Source organism: Lutra lutra, chromosome 14 (genome assembly GCF_902655055.1).
Source record: "Lutra lutra chromosome 14, mLutLut1.2, whole genome shotgun sequence".
Taxonomy (NCBI): domain Eukaryota; kingdom Metazoa; phylum Chordata; class Mammalia; order Carnivora; family Mustelidae; genus Lutra; species Lutra lutra.
Window position 1 is genome coordinate 61,987,987 of NC_062291.1, and position 26,864 is coordinate 62,014,850.

General features: G+C 42.5%; 1 protein-coding gene across 4 annotated transcripts in view; it reads right to left on the minus strand.

Annotated features, from left to right (window-relative positions):
* Window positions 1-26,864, minus strand: part of ARMH3 (armadillo like helical domain containing 3) — a 187,025-nt gene that overhangs the window by 110,280 nt on the left and 49,881 nt on the right. For all 4 annotated transcript variants that reach the window (XM_047701913.1, XM_047701912.1, XM_047701914.1 and 1 more), the window contains exon 20: window positions 14,767-14,855. In XM_047701913.1, the coding sequence (XP_047557869.1) occupies window positions 14,767-14,855 (89 nt within the window). The remainder of the gene's footprint in view (window positions 1-14,766; window positions 14,856-26,864) is intronic.

Sequence of the window (26,864 nt, forward strand, 5' to 3'; positions counted from 1 at the left end):
TACCTACTCCAAACACAGCCCCCCACCTCTAAAAAAGGCCAAGGTTTTCTCACCTGGAACTGGTCATTCTCTAGAGGAAATTACATAGGCAGAGAAAATGAACAAAGCAACCTTAAAATCGGCTCCCACAAGCCTCTTACATCAGGGACCACAATTCCTCCTCAAGAGAGAATGCCCCAGCATCCCATGGAATAGTGCTTTTTGAAAATCATCACCCTTTGCACTCAATCTGTCAACTGTTTGGTGTCCTCTCTATCACCACGCACACAAGGTCTGCTATCCTCTGACCTGATGTATTGGGAGTTCTAAATCTGTGAGGCTTCAGGATAGCTGATTTTTGGAACTAGAAAGGACTTTATCAATCATGAAATCCAGTTCCCTCGTTTCTGGATCAGAAAACACCTCTTCCCACCACCACCCCAAGTAGCTAGTGACTAAGCTGAGACTAGAAACTGGTCTCCTGTTTAGTGTGCTTTCTCCCATTCCACTAAGATTAAATAAAGGTGCCAGATGGAATTACATGTTAAAGGGAGAGATGCTTACCTACAAATGGTGTGCTTAGATCTGCTGACTACACTATTCCCAACATTTCTTTTGACTCTGCTTTATAACCTTCTCCATCTACTGGCTATTTCAGTTCATTTTCATAAATCTGGTCCACTCTTTCTCTTGATCCTGAGATACTTATTAAGAGTACAGGTGTTTAATACCTCACTATTACCTTTCTACTGCCCATTTGCAACACTTAAAAGACTCCCAAGTAGCTTCTCTCAGCATCAACCACCTCAGCAGGGCCTCTGTATCTGCTCTCATCGCTCTTCCCTGAAGCTCACTTGTCACACACCTTTCTCCCCTCTTCTGTTTCTGCCTCCTTTGTAGTATCTTGAAAGAAAGAAAGAAAAAAAGAAAGGAAGGAAAGAAGGAAGGAAGGAAATGAGAAAGAAAAAGAAAAAAGAGAAGGAAGGAAGAGGGAAGGAAAGGGAGGGAGGAAGGGAGAGAAGGGGAGTAACAGCATGTAACTGTCAACTAAAACTATTCCTATCCCCCTCACTCAGCTTTGTTCTCTTTAAAATTAAGATCTGAACATGGAATGTGATTGGATCTGGACTTTAAAGGGAGCCAAGGGCATCTGGATGGCTCAGTCAGTTAAGTATCCAACTTTTGATTTCAGCTCAGGTCATGATCTCATGATCGTGAGATCAAGCCAGTGTCAGGCTCCCCACTCAGCGGGGAGTCTGCTGGAGATTCTCTCTCGCTCTCCCTTTGCCCCTCCCCCTGCTTGTGCACCTGCACATGCTCTCACTCGCCCTCTTTCTAAATTAAATAAATAAGTCTTTTTTAAAAAAATAAATAAATAAAGGGAGCCAAGATCCCCTTTCTTTATGCAAAATCAGAACTGAAACAAAACAAGACAAAAACACTGGTATAAATAATTAGCAGCCAGGCTTATTCATGAGCTGTTATGGTACAGAACTATGCATGGGATTTAAGTGCAGGCCAAAAAAGAAAACAGCTTCCTATCAGACAGGGGCAAGTCAAGGACAGGAGAAAACTGGCACTCAGGATCTCAATGCCAACACATAAGTAGCACAGAGCTCATCCTGGCTGGCTCCTGGCTTACCACTGTCCTCATGCACATGTGTACACACACACACACATTTTTAGAAAACTGCCCTTTATCCATTTGTCCACTTTGTGTCATCTGGGCACATGACCAGCCAAACTGTTCCACAGATAGTCACAGAAGTAGCAGTACATAAGAGAAGAGTTAAGATAACTATAAAAGATAAGAGGTTGGTTATATAAACATAACACTGTTCATTAGTCATATGTCTGTAAGAGCTTGGTATCAAGTACATGTTGTAGTCATTGTGGAGATAAGGGGGGGCAGGATGACTTTTTTTTTTAATATAACCTTTTGGTTCATCGTGTTTCCAATTTTTTTTTGAAGATTTTTTATTTATTTTAGAGATAGAGGGAGAGAAAGAGAGAGAGTGAGGGGGAGGAGCAGAGGGAGAGGGACAAGCAGACTCCCCACTGAGCATGGAGCCTGAGGACTCAGGGCTCAATCTCACTACCCTGAGATTGTGACCTGAGCAGAAACCAAGAGTCAGATGCTTAACTGACTGAGTCACCCAGGCACCCCTCCAATTTTTAAATAGTTTCTATAAGGGGAGAAGAAGCTAACACAAGCTCTTCTTTACCAAAGACTTGATGCTTCCTCTGATATATTTCCAAAGAAGAAGGGCCTATGTTAGAGTAACTCAACACTGTGTAAACAGTATTACCCCTTTGGTGAGCAAAGGCTGCTGATCCCCACAAAACAGAATGGCAGAGCTTATCGAAGAGAGTGTCCTTTTAGATGCAGACAAGCTTTGTAGTTTAAACCTTCCAGGCCTTAAGAGACAATTCTCATCAGCCTCCATCCTCCATAGCCCCCAGGAATGGGCTGCCCCAAAACGCCAACACCAGAGAGACACATCACATAAAGAAATGTATCGTATCTTCTTGCTGAGTAACAACCACCACAGGTTAATAACTGTGCCAGAAGCTCACACAAAGTATCTCAAAACTTCCTCTTTTCTACTGCTCTCTATGTGACACCTTAAAAAGAGAGTTAACTACAGAAATCACTTGCCCCAAACTACACTCATCTCTTTTCAAAGGGAGAAATACAGTGGCCATAAGTGCTAAGGAAGGTAACATATATTAAGTGTCTGCTAGATACTAAGCATTATGTAAAGCACTGAAAGTACATTATTCTCATCAAATCCCCTTAACTATCCAATGAAGAAGGTATTATTGGTCCCGATTTACAGATGACTAAATTGAAATTCAGAAGGGTTAAATAAGTTACTCAAAGCCACATAGCTAGTTGGAGCTAAACTGCATCAAGGGCAACAACATATTGGGAAGGAGGTCCATGAATTCCCCTTGCCAAGGTCTTATACAGCTGTACTGGTTCCACCTAAACTTAAATTAAAAGAACGTTTGTTGGGGGCGGGAGAGCTAGCTTTCTAGGGTCAATACCCATATTTGCTACCCAAACCATAACTCTAGTTGAACTCCACTGACCTGGCCCTCCTATATCAAAGTGGCCAAATGAAAAAATCCTTTAAGGTCAAGTGCATCTCTCTCCTAAGAATGTGAGGATTTCATTCCACTGACCTAGGACACTTCAACCTGCACACTCTCAAAAACAAGAGGTGAAAAGGAAGGACTCAAACAAGTGTTTATACACCCATGCTCACAGCAGCATTATTCACGCCAGCCAAAAGATGGAAGAACCCAACATCAACTGATGAATGAATAAACAAAATGCAGTATATACAAATGAAGAAATAATATTCAGCCTGAAAAAGGAAGGAAATTCTGACACATGCTACAACATGGATGAACCACAAAGACACTATGCTAAGTGGAAAAAGTCAGTCACAAAAGGACAAATCCCGAATGATTCAACTTATATAACTAGAGTAGTCAATTCACAGAGACAGAAAGTAGAGTGGTGGTGGCCAGGAAGTGGAGGGAAGGAGAAATGTAAGAGTTATTGTTTATAGGGTACAAAGAGTTTCAGTTTGGGAAGACGAAAAAAATTCCGGAGATGGAAGGTAGAAATGTTTCCAACAATGATGTGAATATACTTAATGCCACTGAACTGTACATTTAAAAATGGTTACTGGGTGGCTCAGTGGGTTAAAGCCTCTGCTTTCAGCTCAGGTCATGATCCCAGGGTCTTGGGATGGAGCCCCGCACTGGGCTCTCTGCTCAGCAGGGAACCTGCTTCCCTTCTTCTCTTGCTGCCTGCCTCTCTGCCTACTTATGATCTCTTCAGATGAATAAATAAAATTTTTTAAAAAAAGGTTAAATTTTATGTATGTTTTACCAATCAAAAATAAGAGGTCAATGTTTTTCTTTCACCAACACTAGCAGGAGCCCCACAAACATCCACCCCAACTTTCTATAACCTCAGCGTAAGTGACTAGCTAAAATTTACATCACGGTATACACAGCATGGAGTACATGGCCAAACACGCAAAAATGTTTCCTCTTTGATGGGCTAAAGAAAAGGAGCCAAATATGCTCAATCAACAGAGAGCCACGGACTCTTGGGCAGGAATGCAAATTCAAAATGAATCCTGAGTAGCCTTCAAGACAGCAACACTATGGCAGCCTTCAGAATAATGATTAAAGTTCACCATCAAAGCCACCAAAGCACTTAAGTACCAACAATAGTCTAGGAAATCCTTGGGGATCCTGGATTAGACTGCTAATCTTTGCTAACTCTATTAAATGAGGCTCCAGATACCCGGCTCCAAATACTCTTAACCTACACTGAGTGAAAAATAGAGAAGTTAAGTCAGTGAGATATTTGAGGTATTATATTCCACATGCAATATGGTTAAGTTGTAGGGAAGTAGGTGCTCTGTACACATTTGTTTCTTCATTGGAAAGTCTACCAGGCACTTTGAAAATTTTGTTTCTGGGCTCTTTTTCAGGAACTACAAATTGGCTGCAACTGCTGCCTCTTCTGACTCTACTAGAGGCACCAGTCAGTCTCACACTTAGCTTTGGCCCAAGCTCCTTCCCGTGGGGATCCTGCACGTCAAGTATGGCAAGAGTGCGCTGAAGTTCTGACTTCTGAATGCAGATCCATGGGGAATATAAGACAGCAAGCAGGTTCTGGGAAGCTGAACCAGGAATAGGTACCTTGATGGTTTCCTGAGTCCCAAGTGAATTCCCAGAGGCAGAAGAAGCTGATCTATTTCTCAAATGGGAAGAGTTTGGTGCCATCCACTTGAGAATCCTGCCACCTCACACAGGCCTCCCTTACCCCACAAGGAGCCTTGTTTGCAGAGCTGCTCTTAATATCAGTGTACCCCACATGATGAGGACTCCCCCAGAATTTTTTCCTGAATTGCTTTGAATTCAAGGAGAGAGTAGCAGCAAACTGTGTTGCCATGTAGAAGAGCAGAATGAATAATGGATATGGGAACTTCTCCAGGACTAAAACCTGTCCCCCACACTGAGGTAAACCAGGTGCAAAGAAGAACAAGCCAACTATAGGAAGACACAATTAAGTGGTAGCTCAGATGCCTGCCTCAGAGAAGCAAAGGGGAGGATTAATTATAAAACCAAGTGAATGACATTTAAATAATATTAAAAACAGGAAGGAGACAGAGAGCCTTTAGCAGAGCACAAATATTCTCCAAAGAATCAGGTCAGAAAGAGCTATCATTTTAACAGTTTTAACATACTATAAAGAAAAAGAGAAAGAAAGCAAAGACAAGACTCAACCAGGCCCTATGTTGTGGCCTGGCACGGAGCTGGGAGGAAATGCCGGAGATCCAAATCAAAACGCGCTCATTTGGGGAAATAGATAATTTCACAGTGACTGATAGAAGAGAAATATTAGCATCTCACTTGCTTAGAAGAAAGGCAGAGAAACTCCAAGGACAGGCTAGAAATAGCACTAGTATAACAAGCCAATGCCTCCCAAACCCCAGAGGCACTATAACTCTAGCCAATTCCAGCATCTCTGGACAAAACCACCAATTACCCAGGGACACTGCCGACAATCGGCAGACTCCCTGTCAATCAGCAAAGTGGTGCAGGAAGGACTCAGAAGCCAACACGTACCAGTAGAATAAATACAAAATACACCAGGTGACCTCTCAGAATATAGGTATCTGTCTGGCTGCAAACCCAAGCCCCTCACTTAAAGAGGCCAATGAATGAAACAAGAAAATGAAATGGTTTTGGTTGTGTGCTATAAGCCCTCCAGCTGAACACAGGAGAAAAGTTAGTACATCTGATGGGAGGATTCTGGGAAGACAAGCAGAGTAGAAAGCAATAGGTATCTCTCTCCCTACCCAATCACTGCAGTGACGGAATCTGTCTGATGTTAACTATTTTGAAACTCTGAAGTATGGTAAAGGTTTTCAATTTCCAAGGGAAGACTTTGATGGTAAAGTTTGGGTAATTTCGGTCAATTTCAGCACTTAGCAAAGTAGCAAATAGACATTCCCCACCCCACCTGCCCAGCTATGTTGCCGGGCAAGAGCATGCACACAGCTTGTAGGAGGCAAGGTGGGCAAAAAAGGAGTCTATCCCCCAAGTACTGGAGATCTGTGCTTGGAGAGCGGATTCCTGCTTCTGATTACGGAGATGCAGACAAAGAAGCAAGCTGCCAGTGTTGCTGTACCTCCTCTCACTGAGGCAAACCCATCCCCACCCAGGTCAGTTACATCCACGAGATTTTTTTTTTTTTTCTAAAATTTTATTTATTTATTTGTCAGAGAGAGCAAGGGAGAGAGAGCGAGCACAGGCAGACAGAATGGCAGGCAGAGGCAGAGGGAGAAGCAGGCTCCCCGACGAGCAAGGAGCCCGATGCGGGACTCGATCCCAGGACGCTGGGATCACGACCTGAGCCGAAGGCAGCTGCTTAACCAACTGAGCCACCCAGGCGTCCCACATCCACGAGATTTAAAAGGGCCAGGTATGGTGCCTTCAGCTCAGGTCACGATCTCGGGGTCCTGGGATCAAGCCCCACAGCGGGCTCCCTGATCAGTGGGGAGTCTGCTTCTCGCTGCCCTGTCTTGTGCCTGTGCTCTCTCTCAAATATATCAATAAAATCTTTAAAAAAATAAATAAATGAAGGGCCAAGTGCCCCTTTTTTCTCCACCTTCACTTTTTTGTATGTTTCTTCGCAGAAATAGAGCCGGACATTTAAGACTAGAACATTCAAAAACAACTGCATAGGGGCACCGGGGTGGCTCAGTCAGTTAAGCATCTGACTCTTGATCTCAGCTCAGGTCTTGATCTCAGGGTCATGAGTTCAAGCCCCGTGTTGGGGCTTTTTTAAAAAAAAAAAAATTAATTGCATATACAGGGAAATGTAGAAAGTAACTGCACATGCCCAAGAAAAGGCTCAGAAGAGAACAAAGAAGACATTAAGTTTACACTCAAGCTGAACATGGGCAGAGATAGCCTACAACAACAACAACAAAAAATAATAAATAGAAATATTAACCCAAAAAAGCAAACTCTGAGGAAGAGAGAACTGATTTCTTGAACCTGAGAATATTATATTAAGTGAAATAAGCTGGTCGCAAAAAGACAAACACTGTATGATTTCACTCACTTGGGGTGCTTAGTGTAGTCAAAATCATAAAGACAGAAAGTGGAATACTGCTTGCCAGAGGCTGGCAAAGGGAGGAATGGGGAGTTCTTGTCTGGTAGGTATAGAGTTTTTGTTTTACAAGATGAAAAGAATTATGGGGAAAGATGGTGGGGACGGCTGCACAACAATGTGGTAAACATCTGATACCACTGAACCACACACCTAAAAACAGTTAAGATGGTAAGTATTATGTGTATTTTACCACACACACACACACACACACACACACACACACACACACATCAACAGGCTGCACTGCCTAAGGGCTCCACACCCCTCTAGATGAACTGGAAAAAAGAACAAATTCTTATTTTAAATGGAAGTTAGGTTCTGTGTTACATTCTCCTTGCTGTTGAAGTACATCTGCTTAAAAGGGAAAATAAGGTTCTCAACTATCTCCAATTCTCCGTTTACTTGGGGACACTGCAATTCTCACAGTTACCACCCACCCTCTTCTTTATCATGAAAATGAGCCCTTATGTGAAAGTTCCCATATGGAACTCAGACTCTGGGAAATGCTGGACCCCATACACCTTGTTCCTGTGCAGCTGCCTCTAAGCATGCTCAGAAGCCAGTGCCTTCTGGGGTCCTATACCACTTGCTTATTTTTTCTAATACTGCCCAGCTGAGAGAGCACCAAAATCATCACCCTTTAAGAAATCGAATAGTCGGGGCGCCTGGGTGGCTCAGTGGGTTGAGCCGCTGCCTTCGGCTCAGGTCATGATCTCAGAGTCCTGGGATCGAGCCCCGCATCGGGCTCTCTGCTCAGCAGGGAGCCTGCTTCCTCCTCTCTCTCTCTCTGCCTGCCTCTCTGCCTACTTGTGATCTCTCTGTCAAATAAATAAATAAAATCTTTAAAAAAAAAAAAAAGAAAGAAAGAAATCGAATAGTCGGGGGCGCCTGGGTGGCTCAGTGGGTTAAAGCCTCTGCCTTCGGCTCAGGTCATGATCCCAGGGTCCTGGGATGGAGCCCCGCATCGGGCTCTCTGCTCAGTAGGGAGTCTGCTTCCCTTCTTCTCTCTCTGCCTGCCTCTCTGTCTACTTGAAATCTCTCTCTGTCAAATAAATACATAAGCAAAATCTTAAAAAAAAAAAAAAAGAAAGAAAGAAATCAAATAGTCAGTGAGACCACATCTCAGTGGAGGCATGTGACATAGAATCAAGAACTTTACTTCCTGCCAAAATGTGAGAAAAACAGTAACAGACCTGTCCTGCTCACTGGAGATGCAGGGAACAATGATATCTCATGAAACCAACTATGCTCCTTTACAACTAGTACAGGCAGAGCAACAAAAGCACAGCTACTTCTTCCTCTGTCTCTTTTGGTTGACAAGATGCTAATAGGCCTATGAGAGTTGACATTTTTCTGGAAAGGAAGTGACTTCATGTGCAGAGAAAAGAACAGAGATTTCTCACTCTTTTCAGGGGCTTTTTGGTGGGAATCTTTTTCTCCTTCTAACAGGCTAAACCTGTTAGAAATCCTTATCTTTTGCTTCTGCCAAGTTTTTGAGGGGATGAAAGAAAGAGTCAAAATAGTATAAATTTTAGACTTAGCCAAATGTGGTGATTTGAAGGAAAAAAGAGTCTTCTGGCATTCTTTTTCAGTCCTAGGGCTTTCTACACTGCTGTACAGAATCTTTCATAACAAAATTATGGAAACAGAAAAATGCCTTCTAATGACCCTGTATTAAAACATTCTGAGAGAAATTGATCATACACAGAAGAAAGAAGCCTCCATCTTTTTGCACATAGAAGCTAGAGCAGTCTTAATTAGGCACATCAAGCCTAGAATACATCTTGTAACATATTCCCCTACATCAGAGAAAATTTGGGGGAAAGAGGAAGAACAATTTAAAAAGCAATTTTAAAAACAAAATAGCAACAGCAGCCGCCAAAACTCCCCTCCCCGTCTACTCTAGCTGTTTGCTGCCTTGTCCTTTCCTCCTCCCCATACCTTCTCCAAAACTAAAAGAAGCAATACTGTAGAGTTATATAAGATCTCACCATTGGAGGAAGCTGGGTGAAGGGTGCGAGAACTTGCTATACTATTTTTGCAACTTCCTGTGAGTCTGTAATTATATCAAAATTGAAAGTTCAAAAAAGAAACTAAACAAACAAACAAACAAAGCTGACAATTAAAAGTTCAAAGGATAGTTTCCCGAAACCAGGAGGGGCCACCAAGCTGTCAAAGCTATACTTACTTATACAAGAACACACACGTCCATCTATGGCTCAGGTCAGACTTTCTCTTAAAAATTTTCAGTCCTATGTGACAACACCTACAATATAACAAGCTTCCAACAAAAGCCTCACTCCCAGTCTCAAGGTACACCTAACCATGAAGTCACAGACTTCTGCTACTGATGAGAAAGCCAGCTGGATCCACAAAGCTGTGACAATCTCTGGGTTTTCCGTTTTTCCCAGTAGGTATCTAAAAGGTCAGGCCATGTACAATTTCTCTCTTTTTCACAAAGCTGCGAATGCTTTGGATGCTATTTAGCACAGTGAAGCTGAACAGATTGTTTTGGGGGCTTTGGGGGCCTTTCTTCCTGCAGGGAAGCAAATGTTGCCTAGTGATCTGCGTCTGAGCATAGAAGTCAGGAACTCTAAGTTCTAATCATGACTCTGTTTAGTATCTGGTTCCATGATCCTTAGCAAGGCACTTACCCTCCTATACCTCCACTCCCTTCCCCAACAAATGGTGATAAAAATAATGACTTATCACCCAGGGATGTGGCAAAGTGAAAGGGTAAGAAGGACGGTGATCCATAGATAAATGTCGAATATAAAATGTCAGTATAAATCTGCCTTTAAATCGACCCATGTTTTCAGACTGTGGAAAGCTACACTATTTAAATGCAGGCTGCCTCCCCAGTGTCCCTTCTGCCTGCCGTGGAAGGAAGTAAAATAAGCTGACTCCATGAAGCTCTGTTCAGGTCTTTTCCTCTCTAACAACTACATGCTTCTCTCTAAACATTCTGCTCATTCTTTGGTTAATGGCTTGGAAACCATCAAAGTTTCCATTTTTACTTAGTTAAAAGCAATCCACCTATCTGTAGATAAGGAAGAAACAGACAAAGGAAAGATAAATCACCCACCACTCCCTTTCATACCAACAATTCAAATAGGGGCATCTGGGTGGCTCAGTGGGTTAAGCATCTGCCTTTGTCTGGGGTCCTGATCTCTCAAATAAGTAAATAAAATCTTCAAAAATTTTTTCAAATAAAAAGGGGATAAAGTCAGCTCAACAGAAACATGACAACAAACATCCTACTGGATTCTATTATTATTACTGTTGTTGTTATTATTGTTATTATTGTTGCTGTTACTGTTGTAAGACCCAAACACAACACTGTGCTACTTTAAGAGAATGTTGACTCATTACTAATAGAAATTCTACATGCCCACTTATTCATTTATTCATTCAAATGTTTTCTGAGACCCTGTTACAAGCCAAGTAGTGTGCTGAGGATAAAGTGATGATAAAAACATGGGCTCTGCCCTACAAAAAGTTTTTTAAGAGGAAAGAAAGATATTTAAATAAATAATTATATAGACTTATGCACACATTGCAAAACAGTGCAATATGCTAAAATAGAAACCTGAAATGCCATAGGAAGACACAGGAAATAAAGCATAGTGACCAACATGCTCTTTATCCCCAAGAAGTTCAGAGAGGAGGTTGGGAAGCTAAAGTTCCTAGGAGGAATACAGTATGATCAGTAAATAAAGAGAAAATATTAACACAGATAATAAGATATTCTGTGAAAAGAGAAGCAATTGGGAGGTCATGGAACCTAAAATTAAGACAGGGATTTTAAAAAAAAAATTTTATTTATCCATTTATTTACTTTTAAAGATTTTATGTATTTGACAGAGTGAGAGATAGCGAGAGAGGGAACACATGCAGGGGAGTGCCAGAGGGAGAAGCAGGCTCCCCGCAGAGCAGGGAGCCAGATGCAAGGCTCAATCCTAGGACTCTGGGATCATGACCTGAGCCGAAGGCAGATGCTCAATGACTAAGCCATCCCGGTGCCCCAAGACAGGGATTCTTAACACAGGATCATGGATGGCTTCAGAGGGTCCATGAACTCTCTGAAATTATATGCAAAATATGTATATGCAAATGGACATTTTTCTGGACACAAAGATCTTATCTTTCATTATATTCTCAAAGGTAAAGACCTATTTTCTAGTATCTTAGCCTAAAACCCAGTTTTCTATCTCTATAGAGGATAGTTTTAAGACCTAATCTTTTATCCAAAATAGGAGATCTAGGTAGCCTAGAGGTCAGAGAAGAGCTTTTGAACTTTCCATAACTTAGTGAAAAATAGTGATTGCTAAAAAGAGGGCAATGACAAAGACAGGCCTTCTTCCTTTCCCTACTCTCGTTAGAGTTAGCCTAAATATATTTCCCCACATACTCCGATACTATGGTGACGGGTATCATATAAATAGACAATGGCAGCAGGGAGAAGGTCAGGGCTTATATCCGTAAAATCAAGAGGCCAGGCAGGATTAAACCCCCAACTAATCCAGCTACCTTGTTCTATGGGAATTTGGAAGGGGGCCTCTGGTTACCTTCCCATTAACAAGGAGTGATTGCAGTCAAACAGCACAGGAATAAAAATCACCATTTGAAGTGCAGTGGTAACACACACCCACATTCCAAACAACAAAAGGCATTTGGGCCCTAGCCAATTGCTTCCTAGACACCCAAAGGCTTCTGTGTGCCCAATCTAACAACACATGCCTTACCAGTTTTATTTATAAATAAAATTCAATTAAAGTTCTCAGCACAGTATGGGGATCTATACACATAAGCATATTTACCATGGTGAGGTTCACACACCTCCAGCAAATCCTTAAGTCTAGAAGGCAAAGAAAGAGTAAAAACATGGGCTTACCAACATATGAGGGGTACTGCCAGCCAAGGAGTGGGCGGATCCACCATAACCACATTTATATTCACTGATTGCAATATTATACATTATTACGGGCTCTGATGCATCAGATGTAGTAGAGTATTTTGCAACGTTCCTTAACACCTGCTGCTCTGCATCTCACTGTGTATGAATACATGGAGCCAGGGTTCCAGGAGGCTCACCCAGTCTATATAGGAAAAGGACCTAGCCTCACTTGGCAGAGAACTCCAGTACAAATGCCTATGCCTCAGGAACAAGAAGTGATCCCAGCATCACTAATAATCATCATGTACATCTCCTCTCAGCCTATCAAGTCTTAGGATGCCAATCAATCAGTTGTGAAATAGCACAAAATTACAAACAGAGCTGCACATGACAGAAATTACTCCAAGACATAAAGTCAAGTGATCGAATAGGATAAAATGGTCTCCTGCCTCACAATTTCTTAGCCAGAATAGGGAAATGCTAAGATCAAGAAAAAATAAATATAGAAGACATTTTTAATCTCTTTAAAAGATAACTGACTCTTGGGATGCCTGGGTGGCTCAGTCTGTTAAGTATCTGCCTTCAGCTCAGGTTATGATCCCAGGGTTCTGGTATAGAGTCCCACATCAGGTTCCTTGCTCAGCGGGAAGCCAGCCTCTACCTCTGCCTACCACCCCCCCTGCTTGTGCGCTCTCACTCTCTCTCTCAAATAAATAAAATCTTAAGGAAAAAAAAAAAAAAGGTAACTGACTCTTTAAACAAAAATGATGGCAATAGGGGCAACTGGGTGGCTCAGTGGGTTAAAGCCTCTGCCTTCGGCTCGGGTCCTGGGATCGAGCCCGCATTGGGCTCTCTGCTCAGCGGGGAGCCTGCTTCCCCCTCTCACTCTGCCTGCCTCTCTGCCTACTTGTGATCTTGGTCTGTCAAATAAATAAATAAAATATTTTTTTAAAAAATGATGGCAATGTATTTTGGGGTTTATAACGTATGTGCCAGTAGGATATATAACAACAGTACCACAAAGGACAGAATACAAAGTGGAGGAAGGAAAGTAATGGAAAGCCCTGGGCCCCAGCAAGACAGATGAGGGTAAATGGTAAAAGGCAATGTAACAGAACAATGAGGAAGAGGACCACACATGATGAGGATGGGAGAAAAGCCAGAGAGATCCCAGGGACCAGAGACAGGATGGCTAGGATAGAAAGGAAAAAAAAATAGAATACAAGAGAAAAATAAAACCCAAAGAGAATCAAAAGCAGGCAGAAACAACTATTAGCACCAACTCATTAGTACTACAATGGGTAACTTCATCCCAGTTATAGACATAAACCATTTGTCCCTGTTTTAAGTCCTACAACTATTACCAACATCCACAGATTTGTATTATTTTTGTGTTTTCTCTTTAATCCTAAATTTTTAGATCCTAGCAATCATATAACTGTTCATAGACAACCACAATAGTCCTATATATTAATAAGAATTGTTCCTACCTAGGAAATTCTAACTTTAGTCATTTCAAGCTCTTCTGATCTCTTTAGATCTGATCATCTCAATCTCAAACTCTCACACAATCCTACTCTTTTCTCCTAAAATACCAAAATGCGACTATTGCCACTTAGTGTTATTCTCCTGCTCACTCTTCGCCACCATAGGCAGTAACTGCAAAGAACTTGCTAATCCATTAATTAAAGATCTCTACTTCCCATTATAGAGGACTAAATTTAGAAAGCCAAATTGGGTTGGGAGGAAACCATGTGTCACAACAAGTGAGATAAATTCCATGGAAGGGGGTGGGGTTACTGGCCTGTTTCTTACAAAGCCTCTGACACTACAACACCCTCCTCTACTGAGAATACACACAAGCTCTTCCATGGGTGGGGCAACCATTCATCACTGTAATTATCTGAAGAAGACTTGATTGTACCATCAGGTCACAAAAGCCACAGGACCTATCAGCAAGCAAATGCCTCAGGGAGCATGTCTCCTCGGCTTTCCTGAAACCTCCAATTTAGTTACACAAAAGAAAGGGGTGGCAAGCCAGCATTAATTGTACCCTTAGAGAAGAGCCACTTCCTGCCCGCAGGGGTAGCTGTGACTTTACTGGGCAACCAAATGGATACAAAGACAAAAGTAAACACTGTAATTTGCTGTTTTTGTCTCTGGCACAGGGGGAGTGGTACAATTGACACTGTCTGTAAACAGTAATAATGCCAGATGTAACACAAAGAACAGGATTTCCCCCCTCATCTCTCCACCCCCTCCCCACCCCCTTCTCCCTATGACATTCCTCCTGAGATTACTCATCTTGAGGAAACACACAGAAGCCTCCCTATAGTCCATATGCTGCTACCACATGGAACTGAGGGAGAATCCAAGTTTGTACTGACTCCTCCTACCTCTTATTCAAAGCAAGAATCATTAGAGCTCAGGATATATTCAATTGTTTCTACCAGCTGACAAAAAAATACAGGGAGTAGAAATTTAGGAGGAAGTATGGACTAGATAGGCGACATGCCTACATCTGGATAAGAAAAAGGCTGAAATGACAAAACGTATAAAGGAAAATAGAAGCATCCAAACAAACTAAAAAGTTTAAAAAAATTTCATCTGTACCTAGGCCTAGGGGCTCATAAAAGATATAGGAAAAGAAGATTAATTCAAAAGAGAAAGTTACCTGACCATAGCTCCCGCCAGGTGTAATGCAGGCGTACTCTACACTTCTTCTGGTAGCAAAGCAGTTTATGCACTACCTGAATGCAGCGTCTGTAACAGAGGAAAACCGGGATAAGCCTAAAAGTATGCTGAAACTCACCACAGATACCCTTTTCTTTACGAAGGCAGCTTTGCTAAGGTCACTAAAGATGCTGGAGATGAATTTGTACACAAGTAAAAGAAAGAAACTTCACCTCGCTGTGTATAAACTGCCCCCCCAACCCACACACACAGACAATGCTTGTGCTCATTTCCTTTATCACTAGGAAAAGGGGGCTATAATCGCATATAGGTCAGCGGTCGATCAGGTATTACGGATACCATTTCCTTGAGTATCTTTCCTCTGAGAAAAGCATACATCAGTGGACCTGAGTTAAGACTACTCCATTCAATGGGGCGCCTGGGTGGCTCAGTGGGTTGAGCCGCTGCCTTCGGCTCAGGTCATGATCTCGGGGTCCTGGGATCGAGCCCCGCATTGGGCTCTCTGCTCGGCGGGGAGCCTGCTTCCTCCTCTCTCTCTGCCTGCCTCTCTGCCTGCTTGTGCTCTCTCTCTGTCAAATAAATAAATAAAAAAATCTTTAACAAAAAAAAAAAAAAGACTACTCCATTCAATGTTGCACACATAGACTATAAAAATACAAAATTAAAGACCATGACCTGAGCTAAAATCAAGATTCATACGCTTAACCGACTGCGCCACCCAGGTACCCTTCTTCAGCGCTATTGAAATTTATTTTTAATTTAAATTAATTTTTAAATTAAATTTTGGTTTAGGGGCGCCTGAGTGGCTCGGTCAGTTAAGCATCTGCCTTCGGCTCAGGTCATGATCCCAGGGTCCTGGGGTCAAGCCCCACATAGGGCTCCCTGCTCAGTGGGGATCCTGCTTCCCCGCTGCCTACCATTCCCCTGCCTGTGCTTGTTCTCTGTCTCTGTCTCTCTCTCTCCCCCTCAATTTCTCTGTGTCAAATAAATATATGAAATCTTTTAAAAAATTATTTAATACAGGGGCGCCTGGGTGGCTCAGTGGTTAAGCCGCTGCCTTCGGCTCAGGTCATGATCTCGGGGTCCTGGGATCGAGCCCCGCGTCGGGCTCTCTGCTCTGCGGGGAGCCTGCTTCCTCCCCTCTCTCTGCCTGCCTCTCTGCCTGCTTGTGATCTCTCTCTCTCTGTCAAATAAATAAATAAAATCTTTAAAAAAAAAAATTCTTTAATACATAATTAACTTAAATTTTATTTACATTAAATTAGGATGCTTGGGTGGCTCAGCCAGTTTAGCCTACGCCTTTGGCTCAGGTCATGATCCCTGGGTACTGGGATCAAATTCCACATCAGGCTCCCTAGTCAGTGGGGAGTCTGCTTCTCCCTCTATTCCTCTCCCTGGCCTCTGTGTTATCTGTCTCTTACGCTCTCTTTCTCTCAAATAAATAAATAAAATCTTTGAAAAAAAGGAATTAAATTAAAAATTCACTCTTCAGTTGCACTAGCCATATATCAAATGCTCAACAACCACATGTGGTTAGTGGCTACCACATCAGACAGCACAACACAGAACTTTTCTATCATCACAAAAACTTCTACTGGGTGGTACAATTCTAGGTCACTGGAATATTCAACATTACTAACATCACATTAACATATATGTTTGGGAGAGCATTTCTAAATAAGCAGTTAATAGGCTGAGATGAAAGACTTTTCAAACATTATAAACCTAACAAAAAATATTTTTTCATCTCTGATTGGGAGAGGGTTTTGAAAGCGTAAAAAGCCATGGAGGACAGTACAAAGTAGAATACAGCTGAAATTTACTTCCTAAAAATGAATATCTTGTGTGTTTTTTTAAGAATGATTACGCCAAGGGGCGCCTGGGTGGCTCAGTGGATTAAAGCCTCTGCCTTTGGCTCAGGTCATGATCCCAGGGTCCTGGAATCAAGCCCCGCATCGGGCTCTTTGCTCGGCAGGGAGCCTGCTTCCCCCTCTCTCCCTGCCTGCCTCTCTGCCTACTTGTGATCTCTGTCTGTGTCAAATAACTAAATAAAATCTTTAAAAAAAAAAAAAAAAGAATGATTACATTAAAACCAAATCATATGGGAAATTACATTTGTAGCAAAAAACACAAAAGCATTACTACGCTTAATGTATATGTTTACACAAATCGATAAGGAAAAATAACATCCCTAATAAGAAAGATGAGCAAAAGAAATAGCCAACAAATCCCCCACCCCACCAAAGGGGTAAATATGGAAAGTTAACACCTTTCTACAATGTTCAACTTCACTTTAAATAGGCATATTAAAAGATTGTTTTTATGTATCAAATTAATACAGATATTAATGTTGACAAAGGTACAGCGAAACAGCCACATATACCTTGTCAAGCAAAGTATAATTGGTACATGGCCCCTTTAGGAGGCAATCTGGCAATCTCTATCAATAGCCTTAATAACGTTTATACCCTTTGACTTTGACAAACACCACTCCGGAGAATTCAGCTTTACCCAGAATACAAAAACTAAATGCTTTAAGCAAAAAGATGTTCATCATACCTCATTTGTAAAGAAGAAAACTGGAAACAACTGTGGAAATAACATCCAATGCTGAGAGAACAGTAAGTAAATCATCACACATACAGCTGTTCTCCCTTATCTGTGGGGGATACATTCCAGTACACCCAGTGGATGCCTCAAACTGTCAACAGTACCAAACCCTCTATGTTCTGTTTTTCTCCTATACATACATACCCATGATAAAGTTTAATTTATAAATTAGTCACAGTAAGAGATTAACAATAACCAATAATACAATAGAGAAATTATAGCAATATACTATAGTAAAAGGTACGTGAATGTGGTTTCTCTCTCAAAGCATCTTATTGTACTGTACTCACCCTTCTTATGATAATATGAGATGATAAAATGTCTATGTGGTGAGATGAAGTAAGCTGAATGATGTAGACATTGTGATCTAGCGTTAGGCTACTACTGACCCATGGTATACAGGAGGATCATCTGCTTCCAAACCACAGAAAATGAAACAACTAAGAAGGGGAGTCTACTGTATGTTATGTACTAAATTATGTCCCTTCAAAATTCGTATGTTGAAACCCTAACCTAACTAATGTGACTGGATTTAGCTATAAGGCCTTTAAGAGAGTCCTTAAAGGGGCGCCTGGCTGGCACAGTCAGAGGAGTGTGCAACTCTTGATCTTGGGGTCATGAGTTCAAGTCCCACATGGGGTGTAGAGATTAAATAAAAGAATTTTAAAAAAAAGTCATTAAAGTTGAATAAGGTCAAAAGGGTAGAGCCCTAATCTCATAGGGCTGGCTTCTTCATAAGAAAAGGAAGAGACCCCAAGAGTGCTTGCTCCCGCAGAGACAAAAGGCCCTGTGAGGATACCTCGAAAAGGTGGCTATCTGTATACCCTGGAGAGAGACCTTTGGAGAAACCAAAGGTGCTGGCACCTTGATTTTGGACTTCCAGCCTCTAGAACTATGAGAAGATAAATTTCCACTGTCAAGCCACCCAATCTGTGACTGTTATCGCAGTCCAAGCAGACTAAAACATAAATATATAATGTAACCCCATTAAGCTCTTTTTATTTTTTAAGGCTTATTTATTTTAGAGTGAGAAAAGCGTAGGGGTGAGCAGGGAAGCGGGGGCAGAAGGAGAGAGAGGGAAGCAGACTCACCACTGAGCACGGAGCCCAACAGGGTGCCGAGCCATGACCTGAGCCAAAACCAAAAGCTGGACGCATGACTAAATGAGCCACAGGCAGGGCCCCATGGAGCACTTAAAAAGAATATCCATTAAGAATTTTTCACAATACTTGGGCGCCTGGGTGGCTCAGTGGGTTAAGCCGCTGCCTTCGGCTCAGGTCATGATCTCGGGGTCCTGGGATCGAGTCCCGCATGGGGCTCTCCGCTCAGCGGGGAGCATGCTTCCCTCTCTCTCTCTGCCTGCTTCTCTGTCTACTTGTGATCTCTCTCTGTCAAATAAATAAAATCTTTAAAAAAAAAAAAAAAAAAGAAGAATTTTTCACAATACAGGGCGCCAGGGTGGCTCAGTTGGTTAGACGACTGCCTTCGGCTCAGGTCATGATCCCGGGGTCCTGGAATCGAGCCCCAATATCGGGGGTCCTGGGATTGAGCCCCACATCAGGCTCCCTGCTCAGTGTGGAGCCTGCTTCTCCCTCTCCCTCTGCTGCTCTGCCTGCTTGTGCTCTTTCTCTGTCAAATAAATAAATAAAATCTTATTTTTTTAAAAAAAGGAATTTTTCACAACAGAAGATATTTATGTTACAATGGAAATTGAAAAAACAGCATGCAAAATGTATGATAATGGTCACAACCATATTCAAGCACCAAAAAAAGATTCAATTTTGACGTTAATTTGGACGGTAGGATTATAGGTGAATTCTATTCTTTCTCTTTTTCTGTTCTCTCCAAATTTTCTACAACTCAATTTTAATAGCTAGATTAAAATTTAAATCCACCATTTAAAACAAATTCATCTTTAAAAATTTTAACATCAGGGGTGCCTGGGTGGCTCAGTGGGTTAAAGCCTCTGCCTTCGGCTCAGGTCATGATCTCAGGGTCCTGGGATCGAGCCCTGCATTGGGCTCTCTGCTCAGCAGGGAGCCTGCTTCCTCCTCTCTCTGCCTGACGTCTCTGCCTACTTGTGATCTCTGTCAAATAAATAAATAAAATCTTTATAAAAAAAATAAAAATAAAAAAAATAAAAATTTTAACATCCTCAGGGCATCAGGGTGGCACAGTCGGTTGAGTGACTCTGGGTTTCAGCTTGGGTCATGATCTTGGGGTGGTGAGATCAGACCCTATGTCAGCCCCGGGACTCAGCGTGGAGTCTGTTTGAGATTCTCTCTCCCTTTCCCTGTACCTCCCACTTGTACATACTCTCTTTCCCTGAAATAAATCTTTAAAAAAAAATTTTTTAACATCCTCTAAAAAGGGCACAAAGGGACTTTTTAGAGAAGAGAAATGTTTTATACCTTGACTGGGATAGTTGTTATAAGGATGTATACATTTATCAAAACTCATTAAACTGCTCATCCCATTGCAATACTGTTTATAAATCCTTGGCAAAGAGAGTCCGGAAACACAATGGGCAGATCATGAGAGAATGATATGGAGAAAACTTGGATATCTGTAAACCAAGAATCTAAGTACTCAACAATATCATTTCTTTTCTTTTGACAGAGAGATCACAAGCAGGCAGAGAGGCAGGCAGAGAGACAGGAGGAAGCAGGGTCCCCGAGAGAGCAGAGAGCCCGATGCGGGGCTCGATCCCAGGACTCCGAGATCATGACCTGAGCCGAAGGCAGCGGCTTAACCCACTGAGCCACCCAGGCGCCCCAACAACATCATTTCTTAAATCAAGTTAATGCCCCTTCTACTTTTGCCAAAGTCAGGGGAAAGTCCAGGTAGACATAAAATCCTTGGCTGTGATGAGTATGTAGAAAAACTGGAGCCTGTGTACACCCGCTGTGCAAATGTAAAATGGAGAAGAGTGTAGCAGTTCCTCAAAATGTTAGACACAGAGTTACCACATAACCCCCCCCAATTCCACTACCATGTATATACACACAAAAACCATATATCCATACAAAGACTTGTACATGAATGTTGATAAAAGCATTATTCACAATAGCCAAAGATAAAAACAACCCAAATGTCTATCAACTGATGAATGGGTAAATAAAATGACATCACCCATCCACACAATGGAATAGTAATCAGCCACGGAAAGGAATGAAGTACTAATACATGCCACAACACAGACGAAACTTGAAAACATTGTCACAAAAAGTCACATGGCATATGATCTCCCTTACACAAAATGTCAAGAATAGACAAGTATATAGAGACAGAAAGTAGGCTGGGGAGTAGGAAAGAAGAAAAAGAAGCCCAAGGCTTAGACTCTATCCCTCTGAAAATCCAGGCTCATCACACAAAACAAAAGATTCAGAAGAAATTGTCAGACTTCTGTGTTCATTCATTCATTCATTCATTCAACAAATATTGGCTGTTTACCAACTAAATGTCTAACACTTAGGGTGCCTGGCTGGCTCAGCTGGAAAACCATGTATTTCGTGATCCGGGGTTATAAGTTCAAACCCCATGTTGTGTGTGGAAATTGCTTAAATAAATAACTTTTAAAATTTTTCCAAAAAAATTAAGTAAAATAAACATCTAGCCCTTAAGTCTTATTAGAACTAAGTTGTCAAATTCCTAGAAAGTAGACCCAGATAACCTGCCAGTTTTAGGCAAATGAAAGAGGCTTTTCCTCTTGAAACTGGTTTGTTGTTGTTATTGTTATTGTTGTTTAAGATTTTGTTTATTTATTTGACAGAGAGACAGACAGTGAGAGAGGGAACACAAGTAGGAGGAGTGGGAGAGAGAGAAGCAGGCTTCCCACTAAGCGGGAGCCGAACACAGGGCTCAATCCCAGGACCCTACGATCACAACCCAAGCTGAAGGCAGAGGCCCAATGACTGAGCTACCCAAGCACTCTTGAAACCATTTTGATATGAAAGAATGAGGCCGAGAAAACAGAAGAGACAAAAGAAGTAAGGCAAAAGAGCACAGCACAAAGTGGCTCTTCTACCTATTTGCCCAAATGTAATTCAGCTAAAGGGCAGCTTCAAATAAAGAATACTTCTGGAGCTGGGAATCTATGCCCAGGTTCTATGGTTTTATTCTGAGACAAAGAGTAACCTAAGATCCTACTAACTTCAGCAGATAATGTAGGTAGCAACCTATAGAGAATCAATCTGACAGCTCGGGAATCAAGTGAAAGTAAAGGCAGCTAATTTCTTCTTAGGCTTCCTAGAAAAGAGGGAAAGAGGAGGGCAAAAAAAAGAAGTCCAAACAAAATAATAACACTACAAGGGTGCTTGGGTAGCTCAAGGAGAAGCCTCTGTCTTCAGCTCGTGTCATGATTTCAGGGTCCTGGGATCGAGCCCCGCGTTAGGCTCTCTGCTCAGCAGGGAGCATGCTTCCACCTCTCTCCCTCTGCCTGTCTCTCTGCCTACTTGTGATCTCTCTCTGTCAAATAAATAAAATTCTTTAGAAAGTTTAAAAAAATTTTTTAAATAATTCTCTTTTACTCTCTTAATGAAATAAATTATATCAAAACTGCTTATCAAGTGACATAAATTATAGTATAAATCACCCCAATAGTTTCCAAATCTATTGCTGATTTTTAGACATTATGGTGTGATCTCCTGTCTGATGCAACTGTCGCTAGCTACAAGATGCCCTGGTTCAAGCCATGATTTAATTTAGGAATATACAAACTCCTCTATCAATTTCCCCATTAAGCTGGTAGTCATTAGGTACCTGGTGCTAACAGGCTTGCTGCAGCCAGCAAAGATGGTGGGATGCTGCCCAAACGTGACCACCTGTGCACAACACATTCCACATACCAGCATTTCTCACCTGGCCTGGATCTGGACTGCCTGTACCCTGCCTCTACTGATGATGCCATCCCAACACGGAGCCCCTGTGGAGCAGCAAGGAGACACTACTTACGCTCCCACCCAGCTGCTACCAATCTCTGGTTCAAAGACCACCCATATTCACTCTGACAGTGTTCCTAAGCTCTGTTCCCACCTCTGCAGCCACCCAACCGGTGACATAACCGGCCTGGTAGTCTCAAGAACTTACACTTTTGGGGCGCCTGGGTGGCTCAGTGGGTTAAAGCCTCTGCCTTCTGCTCAGGTCATGGTCCCAGGTCCTGGGATCGAGCCCCGAATCGGGCTCTCTGCTCAGCAGGGAGCCTGCTTCCCTTCCTCTCTCTCTGCCTGCCTCTGCCTACTTGTGATCTCTGTCTGTCAAATAAATAAATAAAATCTTAAAAAAAAAAAAAAAAAAAGAACTTACACTATTTACCAAGCAAAATGAAAATTTTAACAACTGCTACAATGTTAAAATGTAGACCAGCTGAATTACTCCAAATTTATTGCTTCTTTGGGGTGTTTTTTATGCACGTATTGGTTTCCTATTTCAACATGAGACAGTTCTGCTTTAACCCAAAGTCTTCTTTGAAGATTTTTATTTTTATTTGAGAGAGAGCACAAATCAGGGGCGGTGGGAAGAGGCAGAGGCAGACTTCCCGCAGGGGCCCAATGTGGGGCTCGATCCCAGGACCCTGGGATCATGACCTGAGCCAAAGGCAGGCACTTAACTGAGCCACCCAGGCGCCCCTAACCGGAAGTCTTCTTGTGTGGTCCATTAAAGTTTCTACTTTCTTCCGGTGCCTACTCCCAGGTGAGAGAATATCTTACTGAGAAAGAGTCCAAGATTTCTGTGTTAAGAGTAGCTTAAAGGAAAGTTTACTCTCCCCGAGACGATTTCTCCTCACTCCTAAATCCTGTGGCAGCAGTGGGGGCGGCAGCAAGAACCAAGGAATACAGTGAAGAATGAAATTCATTGGTTAAAGCTTCCCCACCTCTTACTGCTCCGAGCAAGACTTTTCTTTTCTCTCTCTCTCTCTTTTTGGTATACGCATCTTTCCCCATTATTACTTTACCTACAGCATTCATACACAGATGTGAAATTTTTCATTTCTAACCCAGATTCTGGTTTTGAGTATTAAGTCTTTCCACACTCCCTATTTCTTCATATTTCAGCAGGAGGATTATAAACTTATCTGAAATGGTAGAAATTCATTTTGCTTTCAATTTTTCATTCTGTGGTATGCTGCTGAAAAGCAGTACATAATGAGAAGTGAGAGCAGCAACCTGGCCTGATGCCCAGCTGGGAGCAGAGAAGTTCACCTAAAAAGGACTTGATGCTCCAAATGCCAAAAACTGGGAAGAGGGTTGGAGGAGGGGGTGGGGAGATCTGAATATATGCGCATGGGTAGTAATGAAGAAAGTGTATTCAGCCTGACGGTGGAGTCTTCCGCCCAGCCTCTGTCAGTTTGATGCCTCATTATCTTCTCCATCTTCCCTAACCTCAGGACATTCAATTAGGGAGCAGGTGGAAAAAGCAACTGAGAAAGCAACGTAATACCAAAAGAGGCAGAAACTGGGGGGGAGGAGGGAGTTAAAATATTTATGTAGATCAGGTTCACTGGCTGTGATGTGAGGGTCTGGGTACACAGGCACATACCTCTAACTCTATGTGCTGAACACACAATCTTATCATGTCATCCCACCTTCAACCGTCCCCATCAGCCACTTAATCTCAGGCAACCATTTTTCTACTCTCCTATGCTTCCTCCATGCACCCTCTACTCTAATCATCCTGAATTCCTTTCTACCTTCCAAACATGCCACACTTTCAAACCTCCAAGCTTTTGAACATGCCAGTCCCCTGCTTGTGTGTCCCTCCTCCTCTCTTCCACATAGAAAACTCCCACTGTTTCTTCATGACTCAGGTCAAATGCAACCTTCTCTGTTATCTTCTCTGATGCCCCAGTTAGCATTAGTCACCCTGTGCAAATGTTTTTGTCACTTATCACAGCAGCAGTTAAGGGTACAGCCTCTGGGGTGAGAGAGACCTGAGTCTCTCCGATCTAGGGAGTCTGAATCGTAGTAATGCAACATAACTTGGTGTGCCACTGTGGTAGTTAGCCTGCAAGATGGCCCCCAGTGGTCCCCACCTTCTGGCATTTACATCCTTACATAAGGATAGACCAATATAGACCAACAACTGTATCAGGGTTGGTCTACATGACCAGCAGAAATGGTATGTCATTTGAGATTAGGTTATAAAAGACCCTACAGCTTCCATCCTGGACTCTCACTCTCTTTCTCTCTTGGATTACTTGTGTAGGAGGAGGCCAGCTGTGGTGAGCAGCCCTATGAAAAGGTCCACATGGCAAGGAACTGAGGTTTGCCAACAACTATGTAAGTAAGCTTGGAAGCAAATTCTCCAGCCCAGTAGAGCCTCAGATGCCTACAGGCCCAGCTAACACTTTTTTTTAAAAGATTTATTTATGTATTTGAGAGAGAGAGAGAGAGAGCACGCACGCGAGGGGGAGGGAAAGGGAGAGGAAGAGGGAAAAAGTCCCAAACAGACTCTGAAGTAAGCACAGAGCCCAATATGGGGCTTGATCTCACAACCCATGAGATCATTACCTGAGCAGAAAACACGAGTTGGACACTCAACCGAGCCCCCAGCCCCTCACCGCCCATCCCCCCACCCCCGCCAGCTAACACTGACTACAGCCTTGTAAGAAACCCTATTCCAAAACTACCCAGCTACACTGCTGCTGGATTCCTCAACCACAGATATTGTGAGATAATAAATACCTGTTTTACACCACTCAGTCTGAGGTCATTTGTACACAGCAATAGATAACCAATAACAGTGAAGATGGGATGGCAACCACAGGATTTATAGTAAGAAAAGCTGAATTCAGGTCTAGGCAATGGTGCTCACTAACAGAATAAACCTGGGCCAAGCACTCAGCCAACAGAGTCTAAGTTTCCTTACTCAGAAAATGAGAAAACTGAGACTGTAATACTACACTAAAGGTAAATAGCATATCCTAAAGCAAGAACATAAGATAACCAAGCTACATATAAAGTCTGTAGTAAAACAAATCTGATCCCTAAGTGCTGAGGTTCAGAGACACACGTTAAACAAACTGAAAACTTATCTAATCAGTTTCATTTAAAAAAAAAAAAAGGCAGCTTTCATGGTGTTTGAATTAAAATAAAGAATCAGGGGCGCCTGGGTGGCTCAGTGGGTTAAGCCGCTGCCTTCAGCTCAGGTCATGATCTCAGGGTCCCGGGATCGAGCCCCGCATCGGGCTCTCTGCTCAGCAAGGAGCCTGCTTCCTCCTCTCTCTCTGCCTGCCTCTCTGCCTGCTTGTGATCTCTGTCTGTCAAATAAAAAAAAAAAAAAAAAAAAAAAAAAAAAAGAATCAGGCTTACTTCTAAACACCAAAAGAAAATGCAAACAGAGGGCGCCTGGGTGGCTCAGTGGGTTAAGCCGCTGCCTTCGGCTCAGGTCATGATCTCGGAGTCTTGGGATCGAGTCCCGCATCGGGCTCTCTGCTCAGCAGGGAGCCTGCTTCCTCCTGTCTCTCTGCCTGCCTCTCTGCCTGCTTGTGATCTCTCTCTGTCAAATAAATAAATAAAATCTTTAAAAAAAAAATGCAAACAGAAAAATGAAAACTGTGGAGCACCTGGGTGGCTCAGTCCGTTAAGTGTCTGCCTTTAGCTTAGGTCATGATCCTGCGGTCCTGGGATCAAGCCTCACATCAGACTCCCTGCTCAGCGGGGAGCTTTCTTCTCCCTCTCCCTCTGCTCTTCCCCACCACTCATGCTTGCTCTCCCTCTAATAAAATCTCAAAAAAAGAAAAAGATAAGAAAAAAATCCAAACTGCAACCTACTTACCTAAAAGTAAAATTTGTATCATTATTTATACCTAGGAAACTAAGATCAAAGTTGGAAGTCTACTCTATTCAGAGTAAAAATTGTTTATACCTCCCTAGATCCCAGGTCTGTCTCTAGAATGAGGCACAGACACTGCTATTCACCAAACTGCTCTCTTGCTGAAAAAAAAAATGAAGTTGCAATTCTGTTGTCAGACTCAATTCAGATGCTTTTTAAGGAAAAAATATATATATATGGGATCACACCATTGTGGCACAGCTGTTCTTGGGCATTAGATGTAAGACGAATGCAGAAACAGTAAAGGAGAGAGAAAGCCTGAGGACTCAAACTTTATTAAAATATGATGATTTTGGGGGTGCCTGGATGGCTCGCTCAGTGGGTTAAAGCCTCTGCCTTCAGCTTGGGTCATGATCCCAGGGTCTTGGGATCAAGCCCCGCATCGGGCTCTCTGCTCAGTGATTGGGGGGGGGGGGCTGCTTCCTCCTCTCTCTCTGCCTACTTGTGATCTCTGTCTGTCGATAAACAATCTGATCTCCTCAGGAGGCAGGAATCTCCCAGCCAGGTCACTATACATATAAGTTGCCTTGCTAGAATAGTTCTGACTAGGCTGCTGGACTATGTAGGATAACAAGAGACCAAAAGCTCTATTTCTCTGGTCTTTCCCCACCTTCTAACTACTGCTGACTACTTTAA